Source organism: Dryobates pubescens, chromosome 10 (genome assembly GCF_014839835.1).
Source record: "Dryobates pubescens isolate bDryPub1 chromosome 10, bDryPub1.pri, whole genome shotgun sequence".
Lineage (NCBI taxonomy): Eukaryota > Metazoa > Chordata > Aves > Piciformes > Picidae > Dryobates > Dryobates pubescens.
Window position 1 is genome coordinate 37,630,865 of NC_071621.1, and position 25,789 is coordinate 37,656,653.

The 25,789-nt window shown below is 42.0% G+C and overlaps 1 protein-coding gene across 7 annotated transcripts in view; it reads right to left on the minus strand.

Moving 5' to 3' along the window:
• The window catches only part of DLG2 (discs large MAGUK scaffold protein 2), a 1,098,948-nt gene that overhangs the window by 39,950 nt on the left and 1,033,209 nt on the right, over nucleotides 1-25,789 (minus strand). For all 7 annotated transcript variants that reach the window (XM_054164548.1, XM_054164550.1, XM_054164553.1 and 4 more), the window contains 2 exons: nucleotides 13,596-13,772; nucleotides 564-639 (listed from right to left, as the gene is read on the minus strand). In XM_054164548.1, the coding sequence (XP_054020523.1) occupies nucleotides 564-639; nucleotides 13,596-13,772 (253 nt within the window). The remainder of the gene's footprint in view (nucleotides 1-563; nucleotides 640-13,595; nucleotides 13,773-25,789) is intronic.

Consider the following 25,789-nt stretch of genomic DNA (forward strand, 5'->3'; position numbering starts at 1 on the left):
TCTGCAGATGGGAATTTGCCTGTTTTGTGCTGGCTGGCCTGCTGTGCCTGCTGTGAAACACACCTGTGTTCAATGTCTGTCACAACTGTTAAAGCAGAACATCCAAAACCTACATTTTGCATCCAAGACTCTTTAACTTCCAATGTTTTGTTTTGGATGTAGCAGCTTCTGAAGCCAGGGATTTTATACCTCTTGCCATATTTCATTAAATTTGAGTGCATTGGTTTTTAATGCCTGCTTTTCCTCCTCTTTGTTAATGTCTGCCTTTCCTCCTCTATCCATCATTTTACTAAAATCACAACAATCACAGAATCTTCTTTATTTTCTCAGTATTTTCCAATTAGGAGGCACTGTCAGTCAGTACTATTATAAAAAGGATGTTTAATTATTTCAAAGATTATAACATACTATATTCCTGTCTGTATTTCACTACACTCCAGGTCACCAGACTCCAGTGAGTCTCTAGGCAACAATCTAAATATTACTTAGAGTGCTAAAATTGTCTCTGAACCATCTCTGACAACTACAAAGCTCAGTTTCAAAAGGTGTCGCTCTCTACGTACCCCTTTTGCATCGATCACGCCAGGTTTCGCGTTGAATTTCACCGTCTTCAAACGTGCACGCTCCTTCCTTTCAACTCTGGGGAAAAGAAAACACAAGTAAAGAAACACCTGTTGATTATAGCAGCTTTTTGTACCATTCTTTTGATCTCTTAAGACTGTTTATGGCTTATTATGTATAAAGTGATCATTTAAAGCCAATCTGATAAATTGGAAGAGATGAGACGTCAGGTCACTTCCTCAGCCAAGCAGCAGCTCTCGGTGAAAGACAGGGCTGAATACAAGGAGGCCTGGTTATCCTACACCAGCAGAATAGCACTGCCTTCCAGTACACATGGGAGTGTGGTAAAAGCACACTAAGGACAAATTTACCCTCTCCAATTTAAACTGAACAAAAATTAGGCAAGATTTAGAGCTATTCTATGGTGAGAGGAACCAAACAGGCACCAAGAGAGAATAAGCTGTTCGCCTCGGTGCTTTCAAAAGTGCACTTCAGGATGTAATATGCTTCCTAGTATCATAGAACCATTTAGTTTGAAAAAGACCTTTAAGATCAAGTTCAACCATAAACCTAACATTCTTAAGTCCACCACTAAACCATGTCCTTAAGTATCACATCTACACATCTTTTAATTCCCTCCTAGGATGGTGACTCAACCACTTCCCAGACAGCCTGTTCCAATGCTTAACAACTCTTTCAGTGAAGAAACTCCCTCTGTGTGGGCACCTTTTTGTCTTCCTATAGAAGGAACTTTGTTCCCTAGCTTACATAAACGATGAACTTCTAGATCATCCAAATAAAGTAAAGTGAATCCCACCATTTTTTAATCTATTTTTAACATGCCCCCCCCCCCCCCCCCCCACTGACATGGTTTCAGAGTCATGAACTGCATAAAAAATACCTTAAAATTAGCTTAAAATGCCTGACAAAACAGCAAATGACACAGTGGTGGTGAACAGAGTCTAAGCCCATAGCAAATGCCAAACAGAAAGAATGATGCTTCATTTGATGTGTTGAGGAGATGCAAGAAATTGCAGTTGGAGAGCCTTCCTGCTTTCCCCCACTGCTGGCCCCCTATACCATTGCCCCCAGCAGTGACCCTCACTGCTGCCTTCTCCACAGCAGAAAGCTAGCTGCCTAGATAAGATGAATAAGTTGTAATGGTTTTAAAGAGTTGAAGGAGATGATCCATCAGCTTGTCTGACTGGAGCGGACTTTAAGAAGGGAAAAGGAAGCTCCTTTCCCTTGTGCTTTGGAGCAACATCTGCCTGGCATCTCAATGCACAACAGAGAATGTCTTACTGATCTGGGTTTGAAGGAGATAACTAGAAGCCTTCCAGGGACTAATGAGTTAATGGGCAAGCCTTAACAAATGTGCTAGGTATTTTAACTTTGTTCAGATTGCCTCAGATCCACAAACCAACACTCAGCCCACGTTCAGATGATCTGCCCACACCTTTACAGTGCCCTTTGCACTATGATCACTGTTTAAATCTTAGGTTCTGCAATACTGGCTCTAGAATGCCACAGATTTTTAAGGGTCTTGCCCTCATTTTGACTGAAGCAATTCTGAAAATGCTATCACTGGGAAGTTTTCCTTGCTTTAAAAACTTTACTTGCAAATCAATGTCAAACGCATCTTCTGAAAGATGGAACTATGCCATTTGTTACAACAGCCAAGTAAAGAGAAATTTGAGATGCTGGTTACCTAAAACTGCACTGCCTTGCCAAGAAGGGTTTCTGAGGAGATGTACAAATTCTCAGGGACAGAACAGCTAATTTCTACCACTAAAATGCTGCAAATTGTGTGGATGGTCTTAGTCACACCATACCCAAACAGATAGAAAGCAAAGAATTTATTTTTCTGACTAATTTTAATGAAGATTTCATGGCAATTGGTGAGTTCTGAAAACAGAGATGGGAGGTACCTGCTAGCAAACAGTGAGGCTGAATAGGAGAGGAAACAGACTATACATTTCAGGGGTCTGGGGCTGGTTCTAGTCTGGCCCCATTAACTGACCACTCAGTAGCAGATGCACTGGATGAGCTCATCTTCGAGATCAATTTAGTATGAACAGGTCTTGTACATATTCATCAAGACTGTCCCATGAGATGAACCAGGGGAGGGCAGAAAGGAAAATTCTCTGAGAGCTCAATCCTGGTCTGAAAAATCAGCTCACACAGCCACTATGGTCCCACCTCCCAAGAGCTGAGAGCCCAAATTGCAGTGTGACAGGAGCCAAAACTTGGCTTAGTCCACACAGTCCCAATATTCATATATTTGAGAAAGGTGAAATGCCCAAATGAAATGTCTCAAAAGTTATATGATGCTGATATCCACAGCTGCAATAAACACATCTTGGGAGAGAAGTTATGCCTTCAGAGTGAGAAAATAACTGAGATCTAAAATATTCTCTTTCAGAGAGAAACACATATCAAAATCATTGGCCACAAGGCAATGCCAAACAAATTAGTTCTAAAGAAGACACAGGGCATTTTATTCTTAAATGCTAGGTATATTTATCCACCAAAAGAATACAGAAGAGGACTGTGAGTCATCTAGATCCATTTGTATCTTGCAATCAAGGCTGGACAAACACAAATTAGGGTCCTCAGTATGGAGGGAAAAAACAGGCACACAAGGAATAGACAAAGGACACGACACTAGGTAATTCAGTGTTTCCTTTCTTAAATGTTATGGCTCAAAACACTGAATTCCCATTGTTTAATGAATGAGCACTCTCTTAAAAACATGTTAGTAAAGCGTATTAGTGAAACTTGAAACCTTTTAGTCAACTGAAATACATGCCTGTGGGAACACTCCACACCCTTAGTATGCTCGGGAAGTACATCCTAACTACGAAATTTACATCTGCTATATAGTTAACCTTTTAACACTGTACACTAAAATAACAATGCCAGGAATCGAGACAAAATATCTAAGAGGGGGTGAGATATTGTTCCCCCCCCCAAATGACCCCGAAGAAAACCATGTGCAAAGAAAGAAATCTAAAGCCAGCAAGAAGCTACTTGTGTCCTTACTCCCCTTGGCTAATTTGGTCATTACTGTGGAACAGAGCCTTCGCAAAATCATCTACAGGAAAGAAATGTGACCACCCACCTATAATTGAAACAGTAACTCTGTCTAAGGTTAAGAATTGCTGTAGGAAATCTCAGTTGAATCCTACAAAGCTGGGTTGATATTGAATTGTTATTGGACAGTAAATAGCCGGGGAAAGAAATAAAAGAGTTCTGCTATGTCCCCCAGATTGTTCCATACTTGACCCTTTCCCTATTTTTCACACAAATGCCACTGGAATACATTCCTGCCAATCTCTTGGTTTCTAAGTCTGGATAGTAAGACTACCTAGTTTCTGCTAATTGCTTTAAAAAATACCAATGGTAGTCTTGTGACAGAGAGCTAATGAACACAACATGTTTCCTTCTGCGTGGGCTGCCATCGCTCGTGCTGAACGCCAGCGAACCTCGGTTGCTATAGTTACAGTTTCAATTTAGAATAAATGCATTTCTCTGTGTGTGGAATATTCACATGGAAACAGCTCAAATGCAGCTTTCAAATTAAATCTATGTTCTTCAAAACACATGAACAGTCTCAAACTTCAACTAGCAGATTAAGTCCCTTGGTAGTACTGGCAAGAAATGAAGACTTGAGGCTGTGTAATTGCCTGAATAGGATGGATGCCTTCTGAGAAAATAATTAGCCTAAATGAACACAGTATTCTACTTATTAATCTGTGTTACCATTTAAACTCATCCCAGTCCTATTTAACTTCCTAAAACATTTGCTTTTAACTTCATTTCTTTTTTAGTGTGTGAAGAAGTTTGGCAAGCAAGCCTCAAGAGTGGATCTTGGGTTTGAAATTTGTCATAACTGCCTGAGCAGCCTTGGAGCCATCACTGCTTCCTACAGGCATGGCAGGCAGAGGAGACGCTGCAGAATCCTTCTGCATTGCTTTGAGAAGTATATAAATAAAGTCATTAAGTGTCATTAATCCTCCAGGCAAATATACCAACAAAGTTCATACATGCTCGGCATCTCTGATAAGTATTACAAACGTTTCAGAGTCTGGTGCTGTGTTCAGGACAGCTCACAGTCCTGCCTCTCATTACGGTTTTCCTGACACCTTCCACAATAAAACTGTTCTCAGTTGCTTCTGATTTAGCTGAGCTATAAACTTCTGAGTGGAAATTTCAGGTGTCTCAGGATGATTACATTACAGTTGCTGTTCAAAGTGTCAGGGAAATGGGTTAGCTGTCAGAGAATGGCCAGGATAAAATAAATGGTTTTGACCAAATGATGATATACTCTAAAGCCCTTCAGATCACATGCCCTGCTGCTCTCATGTCTTGGATGTGGGGCTTGGAGGGTGGCAGTGGGTTGCTTTGGTGTGTTGAGTATACCTCTTTTTTTTCTGAAGGAATCAAATGAGTATCTGAATGTCCGAAGAGCTTTGCCTTTCACATGCTCTGGAGAACTCCAAGAATTTAGCTTGGTTCTCCAAAGATTTAGCCTTTGCTGAGGTGGTGCAAGATTGCAGTAAACTAAGATGCTGACATAATTTCTCATCGGAGCTCCCACAACACTTTTGCCACAGACAGAGGGTAAAAGGGATCTAAAATGATGAAGATAAAATGCATTGAATGTTAGTCCTTTGATCATTGCTGCTGCAACTCTTAGAGACAAACTTTTCAGAAAGAATACTAATTCAAGCCCTTTTAGTAATTTTATTGATTCTTCAGGTCTGCAATTGCTGCATTTTAGTGTAAACAAAGTTGATTTTCATGTTTCCCCGAGAAAAAAAGGGAGCTTAGGCACAAAGTGTTTTGCAGCAGCTGACCTTATGAATGCCTAAATAGTACATGACTACAAATCCCTTACATTGCTTTAGGTGCCAGCAAAGCTACCATCCCCTGGACAACATTTTGATCAAGCAGATGAGTAAATTGCTATCAAAGGAAGAAATGTTTCACGTCAAATTGTACCCACTCCACATTCACCATTGTTGTACAAAGCAGGATTTTGGGGGGTTGTGAAAAACATGAAGGGGAAGACTGCCCATCTGCCAGATTTGCAGAGGCCCTGAGTCACAACTCTGACTTGCCTGATGTAAACATTGCTCCCATGCCACTTTCTAATTATGTCTCTTAGGTAGAGCTGTGATGAAGGGATGGAGAGAAGCACAGATCTGGTTTCTGAAACTACCTGTGGCTCAAGTCCCATTTTCACAACTGCCTGAGGGTCACTGAAACTCGGTGAAGTTTTGAGTAATGTTCAAAGACACCTACACCCAGCGTTCAAACACGACTTGGGAGCTCAAAGACTCTGAGCCCCATGTGGAGGCAGCATTGCCTGATGCAGCTGATGTGGATTTCATCTTCAGGTTTCCACTGCTCTCCAGGACAGCTCCCTGCAGACATAGCATGTATACAGGAACCCGGTCCAAGTCCCTCTGTGACCTGGGACCACTGGAGCATAGCCTGTGTGCTTGTTTTCTCCTGAAATCATTCATGGCCCTTTCCCGAAAACCACTCAGGTTCATTGTCTTCTTCCGACGTAAAGCTGAGGAAGTGGAGATGTACATTGAAAACAGCCTCCAGTGTTTCCTCACGAGCAAGTTCAATACTTCAGTTCTTTGGGATGCTGCTCTCTTCCTGCCCCTCTTTCGAGGAACTTATCACAGGGCTGCAGCACTCACTGCACTGTGGTGTCTATCTGTTTTGTGTTTCTGGGCACACAGCTGCTGAAAATGGGTGTCTGGGGTTTTTTAAAAGGGTATGTGCACTTCAGACAAGAAGAAATCAAGCAGAGCTTGACCTGATAGAAACTGTGATCGTCCATTGCTGGGGGCTAATGGACCACTGGAAATGTTGCCAGTGCCTTTGTACAAGCACTAATCAGTCTTCACAGTAGAGTTGTAAAATACCAAGTGAGACAGACTTCAATAACTGTGTTCAGCACTGATGTGGAGCACCAATGCAGACTGAAACCCGGCGGTGTTGTTAGAGTGCCCTGATTTGCACGGCTTTGTCACTGCCTTCTGCAGAAGGAAAGTTATTTCCAAGTCCAGCATGAGCACGTTAGGAAGCAGGGTTATCAAACAGGAGAATGCAAGGCAGAATGGACACTTGAAAAGCTTTGCTGTGTCTTATGTCTCTCCTTGTCTTGCTTTGCCATTTCCAGGTCATCCACATCCTGTTTGTTTCGCCTGCCCATCAAGTGAAAGATAACTGAAAATACGTATTACCATTTATAATCCAGATTGTTGTGGGTTTAAGGCTGGATGTCTTAACCACAGAGACCAAGGACAAGAGAGGTGCAGGAAGGTGGACACCAGAAAAAGGGTAATTGTTATTTCATTCCCATAATGCTGCAACCCCTTTATAAATGGCTATTTCTGTCTGTTCTGCCCTTCTTTCTCTGGCCATTGTGGCAGCTCCCATCTCTGCTTTGCAGGGGAGTGGGGCTTTGAGCTGGCAAGCTAATTTCTTGCTGCTCTGTGTGGCCTGGGGGTGTGTGTTGGTGCAGGCCTTGAAGCTTTTGGGCTGCTGCCTTTAGTCATCCTGCTCGGGGGCATTGAGACCTAGTGTTCTGCCCTGGTTGAGGGGGAGGTTTGGTAAAGCCTGGTTGGAGAGAACTGGGCCGAGGCTGAATGTGAGCACTGAGGACTGGAGCAGGCTACCCAGAGAGGTTGTGGCGTCTCCTTCTCTGGAGACTTTCAAGACCTATCTGGATGTGTTCCTGTGTGATCTCTGCTAGGTTCTATGGTCCTGCTCTGGTGGGGGCGTTTGTCTGGATGATCTGCAGAGGTCCCTTCCAACCCCTGACACCCTATGATCCTGAGATGCATTTCTGTATTTGGTATGTTTTTTACTGTTGTGTTTAGTTGTGACCAGTATTTCCATCTAGCTTTCCAGTTCATGTGTGGAGCATTTTCATTTTCCTCCTTTGGGAAGGGGTAAAACAGCTTCTGTCCACTCAGAACTTCAACACAGATATGTGGACTCAGACCACCCTTTTTTATTGGTTCCACCCTATGCACTGATAAGTCTGTGAGGTCTCAGTTGACCAACAGATTCCCCTTCTCAAACTTATTTTTGAGAACTCCTGCAGTGGTATGTTTGCAGCAGAACAGGTACATTTCAGCAGGAGAGAACGGGTTCTAATTCAGCTCTCCACCTTCAGTGATTTGCTAATAGTGAGCAACTCAACACCTGGTCAATAGCTGAAGAAAAAAAGTAAATCTAATGTCTTTTGGAAGTGAATTCTCATAAAATCCTAGAACATCCTTATTCTGATTAAAAGCTAAAGCCTATTTCCTTCAGCACAGAAGTTTCCCATCATTGCAATAGAACAGGAAGATATTTATATGCACAAATATATATATCAATTTTGTCCATTTCCCCCCCCCCCAATTAAATTAGTAAGTCCATTCAGGTAGCTTATTTTAGACCAAGTTTTAACATCCAGGGATTAAATTCTTAAGGGATGTTTAGGAAGGTGAGCAATTTATAGGAAACCATTAAAAATACAGCTCACTTGAGTGGATAAACATGCCCTTCTGCCAAGCTGAGCAGAGTAACAAATCGGAGTTGGCTTTTTGCCCACAGGGACTTCTGTGCTGGGAAAACCTCTTGTTCCTTGTCCTTATGTGTTTGTGAAACACTGATTTTTTGTGTACTTTTCTCCCCACTTTGCTCTGAAAGGAGAGTGCAGTTACATGTGTTTGTGGGAGGAATGTTGTCTGAGATCACAGAAATGAGGCTGGGATCATCGCACACCTTCAGCTGATAGTAACGAAGACATTGCACAACATTTTGCAGTCAGGTGTACTCAAACTACTTGCAAATGGCAGTCTTAGATTGATGTGCAGTCTGAGAGAAGTTTTGTGGCTTCACATCTTAAAGACAATAGAAAAATTAGTGTAAATACTGTTGCATTTTAGGACCAAATCCTTGCTGGCTACAGTGGGAGGAGAAGTAAAAGTGGTCAGAATGTACACTCGGCCATTCTGAAGCACTCTGTGTAACATCACAGCCTCAATAACCTTCAGGCCCCCAGGCCCAAGCCAAGCAGATGTACACACACCATAGGAAATACTGAAGAGTGACATTACAGAATCACAGAATTGTCAAGATTGGAAGGGACCCCAAGGATCACCCAGTTCCATGCCCCCTGCCATGGGGGCCTGTCACTTGGGTGACAGGTTGGACTTGATGATCTTTGAGGTCTTTTCCAATGTTATTGATTCTATGATTCTATACTTCATGTTGCCTAGAGTCACAGCCAGCCTGGCCTTAAAAACATCCAGGCATGGGGCTTCCACCACCTCCCAGCATTTGAGATGCTGCGGTTTGCTTGCAATGTAGGAACATTTCTTTAGAGCAGAGACTCAGCAAAGTGAAAAGCATTGGAGCTGTAAAATCAGTGCTTCAGCAAATTAAAATTCCCTACTGAATGAGAGCATCTGTAAGGGAATTTAATGCACTCTAACTTATGCACAGTGGTTCCATGCTTTTGGTTGATTTGCTTTAACTAACATAAGACTTTCCATGAGAAGGGAAACTTAAACATAGGCTTCTCAGCTTGCTGCTGTCTTTTATGGAAAGCTGAATTAGTTTTGTTTATCCAGACAGTAGGAAGGACAATGAGGCAAACAAAAATTATTGTGATCAAAAGCCCAGCATTATATAGAAATTCTAATCTAAATCTACATATCTAAAAGTAATGAAAATTGAGTGTAAGTGTGACTGTGTTGGTCACTCTAGGATAAACTAGTAGGGTTTAATGATAGGGGAGCAACTCCCAGGTTACTATGGTGCACAGATAATACCACAAACTGAGACATTGGTACAAGACTGGTAGATTTGTCTCCTCACCTTGGAGACTCTGCCCAGCATAATAACTGTGCCCTGTTCTCACCTTAGACATAGCTAGGATAGATCATTTTAGTGGCTGTGGAACCAAGAGACATTTGTCCTGCAGTATGAATTCATTAATATTATATAGGAACAAGTGTTGGTTGTTCAACTACAAACTAAATGCTTTACAGCCTCTCCTACCATCCTGAACATCAACATGATACAATATCAAGAGATGTTTATAGCATTGTATTTGGTTTCTATTCAGCTGGCTGCTCAGTCCCATGGCTGAGAACAACGGCTGCCAGTTAGGCAACAAATACATACTGACAAATGGGCAGAGTGCTGGGTTTGGATGTATAAAGGGTTGCAATGATATTTTAACGCTGCAGGAGACTGAGCATTTAGTTTACATCAATCCCCACTGAGGTCACCAGCTCACCAGCTCAAGAGATTTGGTCTGTGCATAGATCAGGGAAGAAATAAAGGGTCCCTCTCATTTCTTCTCTGCCTCTTTCAGTAACTTTCCTCTAGCTGCAGTGCTGCCTTCCAAAACTCTCTCTGAAAACTTGACTTGACAATTTACCCATCAGCAGGGCATCAAGTCCACACACTGGCAGCAGCATTTTAATCTAATGACAAATAGCTTTCAAACTCTATTGAATTACTAAGAGGTAAAGTGTGATAATGTCTCCAAGGTCCTGGGGAGAGTAATGAGTAGCAGCTCTCCTAGAATTATGAATTATGTTTTTTTCTGGTATATCACACATATCACAGAGGAGAAAAAGAGCTTTGATCTATCAATCAAAATTTCTTTTACCAGGTCATGCTAAACCACCAAAGTATGAAGGGCTGTCTTGTAAAAAGATGTAGAAAAAAATTGCAATCCTAAATATTTGGAAAGTTTCATAATGACACAGCGCCTTAAAGAAGTAATATAATGCAGTTTATAGGGCTTTATATACATACAGAGAGAGAGAGTTGAAGCTCGCAGTGGCATTCAGAGCTATTCTATAATGATTTCATTTATGACAAATGCAGGAATTGTGCATTAGCTGCTGCTGAACAGGAGATAAGGTAGTAAAGCAGATGGTAATGAGACTCACCCTGGCCCTACTGCACCCTGGTTTTGTACAGCCTCTCCCTGACCCAAGTGCAAAAAATGTTCCAGTCCGATGGGATGGTATTTGTGCATGCACATGTAAGCAAAAGAAGGACTCCAAGCACATCATTAGAACCAAACCTCCTCACCAAATCAACTTCCAAACAAGTCTCAAGCTGAAAAGTAAAGCAACTGAAAGAAATGGGCTTTGAAAAGTATATGGCAAATATAGACTTAGAGCACCACAGAATGGCAGGGGTTGGAAGCGATCTCTGAAGATCATTGAGTCCAAACCTCCTGCCCCAGCAGGATCACCTAAGGCAGGCCACACAGGAATGTGTCCACACAGCTCTTGAAAGTCCTCACGTTGAGGTGGAACTTCCTGTGCCTCAGTTTGTATCTGTTGTCCCTTGTCCTATCACAGGGCATCATTGAAGGGACTGGCCCCTTCATCCTGGCACCCACACTTCTGATATTTGTAAACATTAATGAATTCCTCTCTCAGTCTTCTCTCTTCCAGATTAAACAGCACCAAGACTCTCAGCCTTTCCTCATAAGATAGATGTTCTAGTTCCTTAATCTTTTCAATCTACATCATCATAGGAAGCTGGGCTTGCAAGACAAGTCAAAGCCCAACAGCTACAGATGCTCTTTTCCTCCTACTCTATCACAAGGCATATTTTACTGCTAAATATTACATATGCCATATTACATATAATGCAATGCCTACAGAAATATCCCCATAATAAACTGCAAGAGACATAGCATCCTGGAGTAAGCAGCTTGAATATTTCTGAGCCATAGATGCCTGCATTGGGTCAATGCAGGACTGCTCTGCTTCAGATCAAGTGTCTCAGTCAATAAACCACAGCTACAAGTGGAACTTCAACTCTGAATTAGAACATTCTGGCAAATATGATGAGCTTTATTCATTGTAGCTCAGCTCTGTATGCACTGATTGCTCATCCTCCCCTTGGGTGGTGTAAATGACCACAGAAAATGCTGGCGAGAGCACATCAGTCTCACTGGCTCTGAGGATTCATGCAGAATTCTCAGAACAGAAATAATACTCAGTTTTCAGTGCACTGGAAAAAAATAACTTTGTACAAGTGAAACCTTTCTTGGCAATAATAGCAACTTCTCCCCATCTCTCCTAGCTCAGGTGTATCACTTCATTACATTCATGCAGACAGAAAATCAGATGCCATTGATTTTTCCAGACCTCTCAGATTCACTAGTGGAGAATCAAGATGACAAGTGGAGACAAATTCAAGATCTTATTTTTAGACTCTATCCAATCTATTTTCATCTTGACTAATTTCCCCCCTCCCTCCCCCCCCCCCCCCCCCCTTCTTTTTTCCCTCTTTCAGTGCTTCCTAAGCCACATCTTTCTCCTAGGCTGTACCGTATGTCCACTCTTGCCTAGAGAACCTCTATCTTTTGTCCTTGGAAACATCACCGTGCAGGGAACCCTTTAGGCACTTACATCCTCTCTACCTTAAGGAAGATATACCTCCACACCTTAATCAGTTGCTTTGTTTTGCCCTATCCCTTCATGTAGCTGGTTTATTACGTATGACAAATTGTTATAGCTTTTCATAGTAGGCACCAGCCTGTGAGTGAGCTTTGTGCACATATTTCCCTCAGTGGTAACTGAATAGACTTTCCTTTCTCCCATTTGTGACCCAATCATGTCGTTACAACAGTACTTACTGTAGCAATTAGCAGTAGGCAAGTAGTCTTTTCCCAGTATCTGGAGACTTAACCTGCTCACCAGGCATGCTTTTGCCATCTTAAAAAAATAGAATGTAGTTTGTAGTCCTGTCTATTATATGACTTCAAAATTGCTTTTTGCTGAAAATTCTGGTGTGGTTGCTGTCTAAATGTCCTCATGATTAGAGAAGGTAAGGTCCTTGCAGAGCTCATGTCAGCCAGGTATTTGTTGGCCTTCAGTTTACTTTTATGTGATTTAGGACAAGGAGCACCAGGAGCTCTATTAGCACCTGGGCCAACACTTAAACCAGCAGCAGGTACTGTACAGAGAATCAAATGTCACATTTCCCCTCTGTAAATGTTGGCCATGATGATTTTTACATTCATGCTATAGCTGATATAGGTAGGAATAGAAAGTTTATATGCAGTATGGGAGCACTGCTGCAGAAGGGAAATGTAGTGTGGTTTGACAGTTCATTTTTCTCCTACCCTGTCGGTTCTTGACCTTTGCATAGCAAAAATCAACAGAGGAAGAAAGTAACACTGATTTGTGTGGTGGTTCTGATACTATCAGAGACTTGTGGCCAATTTTACAGAAGCACCTAGACAGAGTAAATTATACAAATAAGAAGAGAGATTCAGATGTCTGTTCTCTCTCCATCAGTCAGCTTGAATCCATCACAGCTAAACAAAGCCTCAGCTTTAGCTTGGAGAGGGAATATGAGTTCCTTCATGTACATTACATGAAAAATGCACTGTGATGTTTGTTATCACATTGCAGGCAGGCAGAGATTAAATTAACAGATTTTGAAGCCAAAGAGGGCCATTATATAATTTAGCATTATTTCTTTACATCACACAGGCTGAGCAGTTTAATTCTATTACTCTCTCATAAGAAAGACATACAATCTTGATTTGAAAATGTCAAGACATTCATTACATCCCTCAGCAGTCTGATGCCATGGCTAATCACCCTGACATTAAAACATGTGTCCTACTTCAGAGTCACAGCTAATTCCTAGACTTGGGTTCTGGCTATTCCTTTTTCTGCCAAAGCTCTTTAGTAAATGATGCTTTCTCCACCCCCCTCCCTTTCTTTGTGAAGTTGCTAATCCACTATAATAGTGTCACCATTTGAGTTTCTTTTCAGTACAGTTAAACAGCCTGAGCTCCTTAAATCTCACATCAAAAATCACATCCTCCAATTCTTCACATAAGCTGTGGGATTTTCCTCAAGTTTTCCCATGATTTCAGTTGATTGATCCAGCCTATCTTTGGAATAAAATGGAATATTTTAACATCATAACCTCGGAGGTAGGAAGGAGGAGGCAGCACTCACCTTCTCTTGCTGGGTATGACTCCCATCTCCTCACTGTCTCCCTCCAGAGTGACTCTCCTTGCCTGCCACCATTCATCATCTGAGGCGTTGATGACGTGAAGAATGTCTCCATACTTAAAACTGAGCCCTTGGCTTGGGAGGCCACTGTCCTTGCTCTTGTCATAGTCAAACATGGCTCTGTGGAAGGAAGCACAGACGTGAAGACAGGGGATCATATCAGTTTTGTGAACACTTGCTTCTGAACAACTTGTCATATTACATGTTACAGCTAACCCTCACGCCTTAAGAAAGGGATGGATCTTGCTCAGAGGAAAACTTTACACTGTGAAGTTAATCTCTGAGGCATGCCTGTACAAAAATTCTGGGCATAGTGCATTGCAAATGTACTGCCAAAGTATTCAACCCAGAGCCTGCCTCTATGTCACCAAGCTGCAGTGATACCGAGTCTCAGACGCATCCAGTCCTACTCCTGGCACGTATACCAACACTCTTCAAGGGAGACATACTCTGCTTTCTCAGGGAAAGACCCTGCACATGAACCCCAGCAAGGCTGCATGTAAGTGCAGGTTATTTGTTGGAGTTGCACAGATAAAAATCCAGATCTTGGTTTCTGACAGGAGAAAATACTTGAGAATGTTTTTCTCATATAAAATATTAATTAAAGATAATGCCTGCCAAGATCTGATGTTCATTTCCTATAGGGAAAATCATGTGATGATAATCCTGACTGAAATGCTAGAATCCCAACAAGTGTATAATAATTACTACTCTTTTATTGTCATAAATAAAGCTGTGGCAAACTCCTAACTCGCAAACACTTCTGTGAGAAGGATTTGGTATAATTAATTGTTGTGCACTGAAGTGCAATTGTAGAGAATTAGTACAGCAGCTCTATGGATAGATTGAAAACACTCAAGGCTACCTCTTGTAATGGGGAGAACTGTAAAAAAATTTAATCAGAGTTGCAACTTTCCAGCCAAAATCATTTAAAAGCTTTCACAAGCACTCATTCTGCATCAGAGTTCTGGTTAAGAAGGAGGAAAAATGCTATTTGGAATATGTCTTCTCTTAAAGAGTTCACAGTCATGTAATAACAGCTTCAGAAAAGCCCAGATAACTCCATTCTCTGAGGGCAAAGCCAGTAAATAATCCTGTTGAATTTTACATAATCCATGATCTTAGATATGCCTGTGCTCTTCCTCTCAAATGCTCTTGGACTGCACGTCACCTTTGACAAAATTCAATAGCTTAGCAGTGGAAATCCTTTAAAAACTTAACTGTATCTTAGTAAGAACTTGCATTCATAAAGGATTCTTATCAGTAGCGGGTCATCTGTGGCCTTCTCAAATAAGACTTCCTGTGGGGACATATGATAAAGCAGCAGCTAGGTACTATCAGTCCCAGCTAACGATGCCTGATCTGGGGAGAAATGCCAGCGCACACGCAAGGAGGCATGTAACATCCTGTTGGTACTGTCCTTATCAGGATGCAGTGGTCCGAGTTTTACCACTGTATTGAATAGCCATTGCCTTAAAATTTCACTGAACACTAGTGTGTCTTGCCATGGAAGCCTATCAGCAGCTCAAGCCCCTAACCACACAGCTGGCAGCCATACTGGATACTGGGCAGACATAATGCAATCCACGCGTAATTAAATTACTCAAAACAAATGACAGTATCTGCTGGTGCAGAGAATATGAAAGCCTGTCACATCCCAGATGTAAAACATATGCCAAGCTGGAAATGCTCCAGTTTAAGATGAAGAATGTGTTTCAAAGGCTAAGTAGTAGAAAGAAAGGAGAGCCACGTTCTTTGTCCTTGAACGGACATTTGCACCGCAGAGGCCACCTATTAACTCAAAAATCACGGACAGCCATCCTGCTAGCTGATGCTAACGATGAATGCAGATGGAAATGTTTGCCACTAGCTTGCTTTGATTGGAATAACCATGTGCAGTGCTAATTAAAATGAGATTATGGATCTCAGACAAGAGAATTTTTGAGCGCACCTTTCGTTGAGGGATTTTGTTGCTGCATGCTCTGCAGATGATGAGTACTCCATTAGTAAACAAAAATGGCAAGAGAGCTGACTTCAGTGCTCTTTCCTGAACATTTCAAATTAAAAGCCAGGTTTAAGAGCCAGGTTTAACTTGATAATGTGACCATATTTAAGCTTACAACTTTGATAACATCACTGACTCTGTAAAACGTACTTTTGTGAGCTGAGAGTTGGTCCAGCTATAAAACAAATTGAGATCTTCACTCTAGGCACTGGTGTATGCATGCAGATGTTAACATGACCTTGGGCAGCAGAGAGACCTAGGCACATTCATCCTCACCTTCCCCTTCTAGTTCTCAGTCTGTAAGTAAAATCTGGACCTCCACAAGTCCAATTGCAAGCTCTGTTTTCACTTACTTAAGAGGCTGACATGTCATTTCTAATTTTCTACCTGATGAGCAGGACCCAGTTCTGTTTGTGCTCAGTCTTGCAGACACATATAAAAATAACACATCTGCATCTATGGAGTGTCAGCTGAAGGGATACAAAATGAATGCAGTCAGATCTCTCTCCTGGTGAAGGAAATGGGCAGGGCTTTGCTCTTTCATGTGCTGGGGCAGTGACAGCCCAGTCTCACAGGATACCGCTTTACACCCTGCAAGCCCTGAAACTTTCATCAGAGAGGAAACTTCATCTCTCTCTAAAGCGTATTTGATCTATACAAGCTTCTTTACCCAGATAGCATACTAACATATGTTAGATACCTTAGACACATCTGCCATGCCATAGGGAATATCAGAGGAAAGGCTGATATGTAGTAGCATCCTTGCAGAATACTCTGAGGAGAGGATATAAGCAACCCAGTCCAGCAAGAGACTCTCCCTCCATCGGAACACCCATCACCCTTCTCTGAAAAATGAGCACCATATTTTCCTTTCAGTTAGAGAAGGACCCTCACAATCAGGACCTGACTGCTTTAACTCCCCTGGATAAATGCTTTTCCAAAATGAGATATCTGAAAGAATCAGCAAAGAGCTGTCATTCAGACTAGCCAGATGATTTAACCCATGCCACAGTGCCCCTCTCTGTGGTGACTCAGAGGTGTCTTCACACAACAGAAACACACAGAGTGCAGACACTGGGGAGTCTGCTAGCAAAGCTAAAGCGCTAACACGACAAGGGTTTTCATATGGCTGAGTCTGCTTATTGACAACCAAAAGCATAAAGTACATGCAACAAATTCCCATTAACACCTTTAAATATTTTTCCTTTCCCCTGCTTCCAGTTTTTGCATGAGTTTGGGAAAAAAGTTCAGAATCTGTATAACATTTTGGAAGTCAAAAAATGCTATTCAAGTGCTCCATATTGCTGCTGTCTTCTTGGTGAGAGCCTCCTGCTTGTAGAGAATTAACAAATGCTGTTCTGAGAAGTGAAAAAGAAAGTGTGAACATTTAGAATAAGTTTGATATCACAAATATCTAAGACTTTAGCTTCCCTAATGCTATTCCAGACTTCAGAAGTGATCATTACACCAGACTAATCCCAGCAGTAATTTGGACAGAACCTAACAGGTTTCATTTCTGTGCTTGGGTGACTTTTAATCATTTTTAGGGGCCCACATCAGCGTAAAATGTGAGACAAGCATTTCACAAAGGCATCAAAATTAATTGCTCAAAAAATTATTTGAAATGAAAATATTGCCAGTGCCAAGCTATAACATACTGCCAGACATGCAGTGGGATGTCCACATGGCAATGAGGACCACTAAAACATGGGCATTTTTGTCCTCCACTTAGTGCAGGTACTTCAGCATTTGAGGACTATCCGAAACCCAAGTCGCACTGTGCAGTAAATTTCTACTCCCAACCACATCTATTCTTGTAGGTAGAGGAGCAAATCACAGAAAAAGACATGTTGATTTAAGGAAAGAGCAAATCATTTTTTTCCTGCAGCCCCATATATTGAGGCCTGTTGGCATCCCCCATGCCTGTATCATTTGAGAATCAAAAATAGGATACAAGTGGACTAAGTGACCTGGCAATGCCTGCCAGAACGGCAAATTTTCCAGAGAAATGGAGCTCCTCAGCTAGTGCTGTAAACACCCTTCATAAATCAGTAGTCTTCATGATCTTCCTGACAGGGCAAGGGATGTTAGTGCATTTACAGCACAGCAACAGATTTTGCTGAATGCTCCTGTATGTTCAGTGCAAATCCCCAAGATCTTCCACTCCCCTCTCTCAGTGCTCTGGCCAGTAATCTCCATTTGATACAGTTCAGGTGGCAGCGTTATTTGCATCTTGGAAATTACTTTCTTCTTCTGGCACAGATGGGAGTTTGCATATGAATTCACAGACTGCTCTTTGCCATTTCCTTGATTGTGAAATGACAACAACATTTAGCAAGAGAGATCTTCAGCTTCTGCAAGCAGGCCCAACTCTTCTGCAGTCTGCCAGCATGCCTACATTTACGCCATTTTCTCTGAAGATTTCCAGAGCAGAGATTCTCAGACACCAGGCTTCATAGCATCATTATGAGGGGGAGATACTTTATTCTGCCTCTAATTCTGTATCACCCCTCATATATATATATATAATTTTTTTTTCAGTGCACAGAGATTTAATAATTTTCTTGGGTTTCAACAGTAATTCAGCATCAGACTCAGAACCAGGTCCCAGGTTTCACAGCTGTCTTTTCTGCCCTCTCAGTAATGGATTTATTTCCACCCACTTGCAGGCTTAGTTTGAGGTAAATGAAAGAAATCCCAGCGTATTGGATTGCTATAGCTACACCGGAGAGCACAGCAGCACTGTGATAGAGGCAGCCACTGCAATGCAATTAAGATGTTACTGAAAGGGTTAAATTTTCACATAGTGACATGTCAATAAACGCTTTCATCTCCTCCAAGCTTTGTTTCCATCTGGAGAAGCTGAACAGGTAAATATGATGTGTAGAGCATAGGAAAAAAGAGTTACTTTCTCCTTGTGAGGTGTGGGAAGCTCAGAGGTACACTTGCTGTAAGTGGAGGCTCTGCCAGAATAGTCTCTGTGCCTATATGTGTGTCATATATTGTCACCTCCTTTGGAAGAAAGGGAGGGGACTGTTTTATTAGCTTTTATTAGCAATATACTCCAACAACATGGTACCAATAAAAAACCCTCAATGTTTGACTTGGTACCTACAACTCAAAGGTGCTGTGATTCCCACTTTGTTCTTCCCGTATCCCTCTCCCCTTTTCCAGCAACAGCTGGGATGGGCTTCCCGTTACTGGTGGAGAGCAGGACACAAAGGGAGGGATATGGGCTGTAGTGGTTCGCCGTGAGGAATGCTTACAGGCAAGTGTAGTTAAGGATGTTGCCATAGCTGATAGTACTGACGGAAACCCTGAGGGTGTGAAGCTGTCCCTAAGGCACTTTCACTACACCAGATCCCATTGCATATTTGCATCCAAGCCTTTTCCATTTGCTACCACATTATCCCTTTATTTCATTCAAAGATTTTTCCATTCAGGCCAAGTAACTCTTTATCATTTTATTCCTGGTAGGCATTTAGCAGAGACTTATGCCACAGACTTCAATGAAAAAAGGATTGGAGGCAGCAGTATTAGTTCCAGGAAACTTTCTCTGAGAGGAAGGAGATTATTTTCTTTGTGGTGTTTACACTGGGAGAGAGGACTGCCATTTGTCCTCAGGGAATATTCTGCTCGTTTTGTAGATGTGACCACGATTCTTAATGTCATCTCTGGTGAGCCAATGCTTACACTGTTAGGATTTCTTATTTTTTTGATCCTTAACAAGTCCTCATGGTCACTGCAGGACATGGGCTTTCTGTACTTAAAAATGTAAGTCAGCCTTTTCAGAAGTATCTGCCCATGACTGCACGCTGCACTTCCGTAGTCTTGCTGCACAACAGCATACAACATCCTAGGTTAAAGGTAAAACCTCTCCTAGCCCAAAGTGAGGAAGGATTGACAGGTTGTCCTTTCAGCTGTGGACATGGACAAAACTCATATTACTCCTGGGTTTGCCTGGATCTAAGGGCTTCCACCAGGATTTGAAAGGTGGCTTGTGAACGTGACGCTTACGTTTTCTCTTGTGCTGGCACAAGGGCAAGTCGCTTCAGGGTACACTTGCTCTTGGTTTCTTAGGGATTTTATAGGGCATAAAAGGGTCAAACAGAATTCTCCTGCTTCTTGCAAACGCCTGAAACCAGTACTGAGCTGTGAGCATGTGCTCGATCCTTTCCCTAATCTATTAACTAGGCAAAACTGGCTGCTGGCTTTGTGTCCGGTCAGAGCAGAAGCCTTTAAACACATCTGCATTGTACTCTCTGTGTTCCAGATTTGCCGCTTTGAGATTTGCTTCAAAACTGGGAGACTGCCCTGGGTCAGAGCAGAAGGTTGATTAGATTTCAACTTAAGTGTTGTGACAGACTCCAGAGATCTGCAGTAACACCTTGATTCTGGAGTGCTTCTGCAACGTTCCTGACTGTGTATGTGAAATTTCACAATAACCCCTCAAACTTATGAGTGAGAGTCGAATTTCACAGCAAACTGGAAAGTCTAGAGCAGGTTTGTTCCAATCATTTTTCTTTTTAAAGAAATGAAATGATTTGTGATAGACTTTCACCTGGCCTGCACATCATCCACCAAAACGCTGGGACTGTTTTTGTTCCTGGAATTGGTTTCTTTTCTTGCCATGCAAACTAAGTGAAGCTACTGCTTGTCTGCATCTCTGCTTCCATCTCAGACTCTGACATTTAAGATTATCCATAGCCTCAAAGGAAAAATGAGTGGCTGTCAAAGAAAAGTTACTTTAAACTACCAGGTAATTCACCTGCAATTGCAACCTGTGGGTCACAGTTTGGTACGAGAGCCAAAGAGCCTTTCTATCATTAGCTTTCAAGAAACAGGAACTTATTCACTGTCTGACTACAGTCATGTTGGGGGGTGTGTGTGCCTTCTCTTGGTTTGGTTTGTGGGGGTGTGGTTTGGTGATTTTTTTTTGTTGCTGTTTCCCCCCCCCCCAGGGAAAATAATAATAAGATAATAAAATATTTCTTTTGGAGACAGTAAGACTTAAAGGGAAGCATAGAATCATACAATTGTATAATAGTTTTGGTTGGAAGGTACTATTAAAGGTCATCTAATTCAACCCCTCTGCAATGAGCAGAGCAGCATGAGATGGAGCAAACACTGTGTCTCTCGTACTGAGAAATACACCAGCAGCCAAAGCTCAGGTAAGGGTGCCAGGAAAACAGAATGCTCTCTTGTATTTTCTTGTATCTTTTTGTGTTGTTCCCCACCCCCAGCACTCAGCATGCAATACTGCAACACTCTCAGCCACAATGTTCTCACGTCTGTGAAAGAAGTGTAAGAGCTGGGGAAGACTACAGACTTTCCTATAGTGGAAGTTGTCTTTTGTTTATGTCAGAATAAATGTATTTATACATGCCAACCTTCAGAGATTATATTTGAAAGAGAACTATTCTCCAGCTGTTGAAAAAGTATGGACAACCAAACCTAGGAGGAGATAAGAATGAGACAGAACATTTGCTGCTCTGAAAGAGGACATTTTGCAGAGGTCTGTAATTGTCTGTAACAGCTCGCTCCTCTTAATGCTTTCTGCTTGGCTTTGAATGCTGTCCTTTGCCAATGAAAGGATCGGGAGTTGGGTTTGCATTGTTGTGTTGTTGGCTGGTTAGGTTCCTCTGCAACACCGAGGTGCCACGTGCACGCAGGAGCTGCACCTCGGGAATTGTTATGGAAATGAATTCTCCTGCATGACGTGGAGAAAGGTTCCAAATCCATAAGCTCTGCTGGATGCAAGTGATTGAGAAATCATAAAATCCTTTTGTCTCTAGGCCAAAACTTGAAGAGCTCATTAAGAGTTTGCTCAGCCAGTGGGAGGCTGCTGAGAGCGTGAGTCCTTGTGTTTTAGCACAGACTTACCAGAAAAACATGAAGTTAATTTTCAGTTTTGACTTTGCCTCTTTGATTGAAGAAAGGCAATTTCACAAAGACCCAAATGCTCTCAAAGTCTAAAACTGCATTTTTTATGGCAGAAAGGTCTTTACATAACCTCTGGCTCGTGAGACCAGATGTGAAAGGCTTCAGATTTACAAGGTGCAAGACTATAGAAATAAACAGGTATGGAACAATGCTGAAGGCCTGAGCTGAACTGTGCTGAGTTTCCAAACTAATGTAAATAACAGAGAAAGTTGCCTGAAACAGCAGCAGCTGTGGGACAAAATGTACCGGTTGGTCAACAAGTTCTGTGGATTCCTTGAGCTATTATCTGTCAGTTCTTATCCTGTCCTATCATAAAGAAGTTTATCCTGCTATGTTTTATTCTGTGTTTGGGATGAACATCCTCCTGGTAGGTGAAGTTTCCTAGAAAGCTTTATCTGCTGGAGTGAAATGAATGTTTCAAAATGCTCAGTTTTCATTCATTTCCCTTTCTCACAGAGAAAAGCTTAAAAATAAGACACCAGGATACCCAAAAGCAGAAATAAACATACAAAAAGGGCAAATAAAATAATAGTCTTTGGTGTCAGCGTGTCAGTGTCAAAACACTGTGACTGTCGCTGCTTTTTAATGGCTAGATATGGTGGTTTCACTCTGTGTGTGGCTGTCAGGCCTCTGCAGAAACAGACTTGGAAGAAAAAAAGTGTTGATCAGCCACTATTACCCAAAATATTTAACAGCAGCAATATGTATTTTAATTCTTATTAAATAAAGTCACTAGGGGATGATGCTAAACTTCTTAGCTTCTGTCCTTTAAACACAAAATTGCGCCCGTGCAGCACCGAGCTCCTCGCAGCTAATCGCTCACTCCATGGCATTATGCACGCCCTCCCTTCCCGGGAGCCCCGGCTCTCGCACGCTCAAAAGCGGGATTAAGGCTAACATCAGAAGTTCCTGCATCCCATTTTTAAAGGTAAATTAAGCACATCTGAGCCTAGGTTTTGTTGACTTTCAATGAAGATTAGCATTGCTAAATCACTTTGCAAATGTTTCCCTAAGCAGCTTTAAGATTGACAGAATTTGCCTTAAGCTGCTCCAAGGCTGACAAGATGAAGGTCTGGTGCAGTAACAGAAGTGCTTTGATTCCTTGCTCTTGGATGTTGCTAGGACCCAGGATAAGACATTTTTTTGTCCTTTACCATGAAGGAAGCTCAGAGTTTTGATGGGTTTGTCCATAAGGACACTTTCTTGTTCTGTGTGCAATTCCTGATTTAAGTAAGGACACTCAGCACCAGAAATGGGACATTTCCTTTTAATAGCCTCCTTTCAAATAACTCTCATGGCAACAAAAAGCCTAAATCTTCCAGGAAAAGCAGCTGTGTTCTCCGTCTTCCTGCCTATAGAGGCCTCAGCTTACCTTGATTCTAAGATATTCCTCTGTCCTGCAGAAAAAAGATTTACCATGATTCCCTACATCTACTTAGCAACTGACTTCAGATGGGAAAAGTTTATCAAAAGCCAGATCCTTGAACTTAAGGAAAGTCATAGTAGCACTCTCTTGAGTCTGGCTGCTAAAAATCATTTCCTTTATCATTTGAGTAATCTGATCAATTTCAAGCAGATTACACACACTTAAAATTATGCATTGAGATGTATGTGTGCCACCACACATCTTGTGTAGCAGCAGATGATTCCTGGGTGCAGTTGGCTTTGCACTATTGCTCAGAAGTACATTCTTTTGTCTGTCAAATTTATGTTTTAAAAAATTGACTGCATATTTCAGGAGGTACAACTCAGTTTTAAACCTCATCAACCACTACCATTTCCTAAGTCTGAATCGAATGAATGTTGTCTGGCTGAAAGCTGGAACGTTATGTACCATAGTGCTAGATCTGTGTGTGCAAGACTGAGGCAGCAATGATGCAAACCTAGCTCGTCTTTGGCAGCTACAAATGAGCAGTAACCTCCTCACTGGCTGATAGGTTATGCTAGCATTTCCCCTCTGATTCTAAAGGCTTTGAGGAATGCCCTCTACACAAAGGATTTGTAGCTGGAAAAGCTGTGGAAGAGATCTATGTTACAAAGACACACATGTCTTTGTGTGGCATGTTCATCGTGGATTGATCCAAAACATCCTCACTTTGTGCTGCTTGCTGACCTTGATGAGGTATTTGATGAGACTTCCTAGACAGCTGGTTGATGCTCCAAGCATGTCAGTGTTTAAGAGGCTTTTGGAGAATGCCCTTCACAACAAGCTTTAATTTTTGGTCAATCCTGAATTGATCAGGAGGTTGGAATAGATGATCCTTATAGGCCCTTCCAACTGAAATATTGGCTCTCCCTCTCCCCTCTTCTGCTTTGGGTGATGCCAACTCTCATGCTCACACTATATGAAGGAGGACCAAATCCCACTCTCCAAATAGAGAAACCCATAGAAAGCATGACAAGAGCTTTTCTGAAAGCTCTATACCTTGATACAATGGATTGTGTAGGAATAAGGAAGAGTTCTGAGCCACATTCGTATTTGCATTATTCAGGGAGGAGTACATCACTAGTAGAGCTGCTCTGAACATGTAGGAGAGGGTAGAATCTCACCAGGAGGATGGTGAGCATTGGTGGAGGCAGTGTAGAAGTTATGCAATTTTGGGAGACACTAAAAACTCATCTGGACAAGTCCCTGAGCAACTTAACACAATTTTGAAGCTGACTAAGCTTTGAGAGGGATGCTGGACATACCTCCAGGGTGGTCTGCTCCAATCACCTATAATTGTGTCTGTTCAGAAGGACTGAAGTATAAAATAAGTTGAGGCACAGGAGCTTATCACAGATTATATTCACCACTTTGGGGCATGCAAAGAGTTTCTGATACGTACTGTGTATACAACGAGTCAGACTTTGGTGTCTGAGAGAGAGCGTTTTCTGCAGTGGGTGAAAAGAATTCATTTTGTTCAAAAGTTCCTTGGTATTTGTAAGTGAGGATGGTGCAGAGATGCTGAGGCTACACACAAGTTCAGGTGATGTTCTTCAGAACGGTGCAACACAGAGATTATCAGAGAACTTTAAACTCCCTGCACTGTGAAGGAGAGAGCTAAGTATCCATGGGAAATGAAGGCTCCAGAGCATTTATGCTAAATGAGAAAAACAGGCTGACAAAGGCAGTGTGAATGTTTTTCTGATTCAGTGTCCTGTTTCCCTACTTGTAAAATGAGAATACTCAGGGAGAATATTGTGGAGTGCTCTGAGACTGTGGCAAAGTGGCCATATCAATGCTTGTGATGAGCAAATTGAACATAAAGAGTGAAATCTCTTTGGTTTCAATAGAAGGAAGCATCTCTTGAAGCTACACATTCTGTCAGGGAAGCCTGCAGTGTGAATTACTCTGTCATTTAGCATTTGCTCATACAAAACCGGTGCCATTACAGGGAATTGAGTCGCACAGAAGAACAGAACAGAGATCCAAAAGCAAGTTGTTTTGTTGATTCTGACATCTCAGGGAGTAATGGAAAAACAGAGAAGTAAGGAAGTGAACAAACAAATGTCTCTGACTGAAAGGATGTTTTTCTTTCACTTCATGTGGACGAGATCCTTTGAAATATTCATCAACAAGAGGGTTTTTTGCCTAGACTAATCCTTAGACTTTTTCAGTATTTCAGAGTCTCACTTGCAGGCTGTAGAAATTTCATCTTTGTTCACTTCCAGCATGGAAACAGCAATGCAGTTCAGTGGGTGATTCAGGGCTTTCTCTTTGGAGAAAGCTGTGATGTACAGCAGGGAGGATCATACCATATGTGCTCTGTTCCCTAAACATCTGCTGCTAACCCCTGCACCAGAGAGGACACTTGATGCACCTTTCTTCTGAGCCAGGCTAGCTGCAAAACAAAACCAACATCACTTTTCTGGAGGAAAATAGATACAGAAGGTGGGAGACTCCAATTGCCTGCATGGCTTGCATTTGTGCTGACAGAAGAAAGGACATGGGAAATTTTCAGTGTTTAAAAACCCAAAGCAATCCAGATAGGAAAAAGAGAAAAAATCAAATGCTTGGAGTATCTGCAGGAGACAGGCAAGGAAAACTTGAAGTTCAAGGAGAATCAGGTTGAACTTTTCAGTCTGCTGGCAGTTTTCCCTGTGTGTAGGTGATGACTCTTACCAGTCAGTGGGGGAAGAGCAATTCTCAGCACCCAGCCTATGGACTGCACGCACAGCTTATGGGCTGCCAGACATCTCAGGAAGC